At 57.5% G+C, this 3,159-nt stretch overlaps 1 protein-coding gene across 2 annotated transcripts; it reads right to left on the bottom strand.

Annotated features, from left to right (window-relative positions):
- Nucleotides 1–312: 312 nt before the first annotated feature.
- kcna4 (potassium voltage-gated channel, shaker-related subfamily, member 4) lies at nt 313–2,391 on the bottom strand. 2 transcript variants are annotated; one of them, XM_034561276.1, is made up of 2 exons: nt 1,888–2,391; nt 313–1,848 (listed from the first exon to the last, which is right to left on the bottom strand). In XM_034561276.1, exons 1-2 carry the CDS (start codon nt 2,389–2,391, stop codon nt 313–315), a joined length of 2,040 nt encoding a protein of 679 aa, XP_034417167.1. The 2 variants fall into 2 exon arrangements, with proteins under 2 accessions (XP_034417167.1, XP_034417176.1); XM_034561285.1 differs by having other exon boundaries at nt 313–1,851; nt 1,906–2,391.
- Nucleotides 2,392–3,159: the final 768 nt, after the last annotated feature.

The following is a 3,159-nucleotide window of genomic DNA, read 5'->3' as shown; positions in this document are numbered from 1 at the left end:
AGATGGAACTCATAAAGTGCGAATGCATGTCTTTTTGTCCGATAGTTAGTCGACTATAATCGATCAACCCGTCATGGCGATTATGGATCATAATTGTCGGAGGGAGAACATCATTCTGAGAGAATGAAACAAGCCAATCGGTGACCCCCGTGAGTGTGTGCGTTTGTGCGTGTGTGCGTAAAACGTGTGTTTTGGACCACCTGCTGTTGGGCATACGGTATCTTTATAGGGCGTTTTCTTTCTTTTTTTCTTTTTAAGAAAAAATAAATAAAAACAAAAAAAAAAAGGTGGGGACGAAACTGTACTTTGTAATCACACGTCAGTCTGAATGGATTTGGAGTTCGTGCTGTTTTTCCTGCCTATGTCTGTGCCGTTTCCTTTACTGGGGCTCTTGTCCAGCCCGCACAGCGACTCCGTCACCCCCTCCTCCATCTCCATGTACTCCGCCTTGTCGCCCATGGAGGAGCCCGAGGGCGAGCCTCTAAACTTCCGTAAAAAGTCGGGGAAATACGGGCACCCCGGCGGCATGCTCTCCACCGGCGCCGGCGCCGCCGCCTGGTCGTCGTTGTCGGTCTCCCGGTGGTAGAAGTAGTTGAAGTTGGACACGATGACCGGCACCGGGAGCGCGATGGTCAACACGCCGGCGATGGCGCACAGGGAGCCCACGATCTTCCCTCCGACGGTGATGGGCTTCATGTCCCCGTAGCCCACCGTGGTCATGGTCACCACGGCCCACCAGAAGGCGTCCGGGATGCTCGTGAACTGCGAGCTGGGCTCGTCCGCCTCGGCGAAGTACACCGCGCTGGAGAACAGGATGACGCCGATGACGAGGAAGAAGATGAGGAGGGCCAGCTCCCGCATGCTGGCGCGCAAGGTGTGACCCAGGATCTGCAGCCCCTTGGAGTGTCGCGACAGCTTGAAGATGCGGAACACGCGCACCAGGCGGATGATTCTCAGGATGGCGAAGCTCATCGCCTGCTGCCCGTTGTCTTGGTGCTCCGCCAGGTCCGTGCCCAGGGTTATGAAATAAGGCAAAATGGATACAACGTCTATTGAGTTCATAATGTTTTTAAAGAAAACCGTCTTGCTGGGACACGCGAAGAAGCGGACCACGAACTCGAAGGAGAACCAGATGATGCAGACCGTCTCCACGATGAAGAACGGGTCGTTGAACGGGGTGAACCCGTGGTCCGGCTCCGTGGAGTTGACCCGCGGCTGCAGGTACTCCTTCTCGTCCCTGAACTCCGGCAGCGTCTCCATGCAGAAGATGACGATGGAGATCACGATGACCAGCACGGACACCACCGCGATCCCCCTGGCGGGGCTCGAGCTCTCCGGGTACTCGAAGAGCAGCCAGATCTGGCGCTTGAACTCGTCCTCCGGCAGAGGCTTCTCCTCCTCCTTCACGAAGCCCTCGTCCTCCCGGAACTTGAGGATCGCCTCGTCCCCGAGCTCGTAGAACTTCACCTCCTCGGAGAAGATGTCGAACGGCACGTTGGCCGGTCTTTTCAACCGCCCGCCCGACTGGTAGTAGTAGAGTATGGCGTCGAAGCTCGGCCGGTTCCGGTCGAAGAAGTATTCGTTCCTCAGCGGGTCGAAGTACCTGATCCGCCGGTCCGGGTCCCCCAGGAGGGTGTCCGGGAACTGCGCGAGAGTCTTGAACTGAGTTTCAAACTTCAGACCCGACACGTTGATGACGACCCTCTCGCAGCAGCCGCACTCGCTGTACGCGTTCTCGTATCCGGAGTGCGGGCGCCTGTCCGTGAGCGAGACGGTCTCCTCCTCATCATCCATGTTACACAGAAAACTCGACCTCTTGCTTCCCCGGTCCTCCTCCTCCTCCTCCCCCTCCTCCGCCTCCTCCTCTTCCTCCTCCTCCTCTGCCGCCTCCTCCTCTTCCTCGGCTCCCTCGGCCTCCTCCTCTATCATCATGTCCTCCTCGGATCCGAGCAGCGCCAGCTCCGAGTGGCGCAGGTCCCCACCGAGAGTCGTGCGGCTGCGTCTCCAGCGTCCGACGCCGCGCTGCTTTTTCCGCTCTCTGAGAACTCTGTGCTGCTGCTGCTCGGGCTCCTGCTGGTGCTGCGAGGAGGAGGAGGAGGAGGAGGAGGAGGAGGAGGCGGTGCCGCTGCTGCTGCTGATGTTGGCGTTCGCGGAGGAGGAGGCGGCGGCGCGAGACTGATGCTGGCGGTTGTTAAGGAGATGAGCGCTCGAGGAGGTGCAGGTGGAAGCCGCTACACCGCCTCCGCCGCCTCCTTCCGCACCGGGCTCACCTTCGGCCGCCGCTCGCGACTGGGCGGCCTGGTGCTCCCTCTCCCGTGCGCGAGCTTGGGCATACCCGAAAGGCAGGTGGCTGTTGCACCCGCCGTCCGCACCCACGATGGCAAACTCCATTTTTATTTTAGGCAGTCAATGAGCGCGACGGGGAACTGGCGCGTGCACGCGCGGGGGTCCAGATGTTACAAGTTGCGGCGCGCAGAGGAGAGAAAATGAGGCATGAACCCGGTTCGACCAATCACGTGTGAATGCGAGGAAGTGTCAGAACAACAAACACGCGTCAATTAGGTCCACGCCGAGAGCGGTCCACGTGGCGACCTGCACGTGACATGGGAGAGACATCGATCAGCCTTTTGTCTCCCCCCCGTTTAGGCACGCGGGCCTCCCAATATTTCATGACGTCATTACCAAAAACAAAACACACACAGCAAAAAAAAAAAAAAAAACTTCCACTGCCGGTGGCATGTAGCCCGTTACGCAGGCGCGGTGTGCGAAAGGTGCAGCGCCTCCTTTCTATTTGTTGAGCGTCATAAATCATAAATCACTCCAAGTCAACAACACCGAGGACCGAGCCGGTCTGTGTGCTCGCGTGCTCCGGAGCCCATCAGGTGGTTCACCGCTTCGCCAACGGCCGCGGCGGATTGCGCCCGAATGCGTCTCTTGATCCTCCGTGGTCACTCCGTGGATGCCATTTTATGTCATGACATTTTTTTTAAAAGAAGAAGAAGAAAAATCCCACAACTGGATCCGTGCTGTTATATTATGGAGCTCCGATGAATCCAGAAATACTTTATTCCCGATGCCGCTCTTCTGCGAGAGAAAAGACAACAGCAGCATGTTGAGGCAGCAAAGAAAACACACACACACACACATATATATATATAT

The sequence above is a fragment of the Cyclopterus lumpus genome, chromosome 3, assembly GCF_009769545.1.
Source record: "Cyclopterus lumpus isolate fCycLum1 chromosome 3, fCycLum1.pri, whole genome shotgun sequence".
Lineage (NCBI taxonomy): Eukaryota > Metazoa > Chordata > Actinopteri > Perciformes > Cyclopteridae > Cyclopterus > Cyclopterus lumpus.
The sequence above is the reverse complement of the archived record's forward strand: the minus strand, read 5'-3'. Positions and strand labels throughout refer to the sequence as shown.

What these genes read in the sequence shown, in the direction of transcription:
- kcna4 (XM_034561276.1), bottom strand. Translation starts at nt 2,391, where the DNA reads ATGGAGTTTGCCATCGTGGGTGCGGACGGCGGGTGCAACAGCCACCTG. An exon ending in GAGCCGAGGAAGAGGAGGAG is followed by an intron (nt 1,849 to 1,887) that starts GCGGCAGAGGAG and finishes GAGGCGGAGGAG; the next exon opens with GGGGAGGAGGAGGAGGAGGA.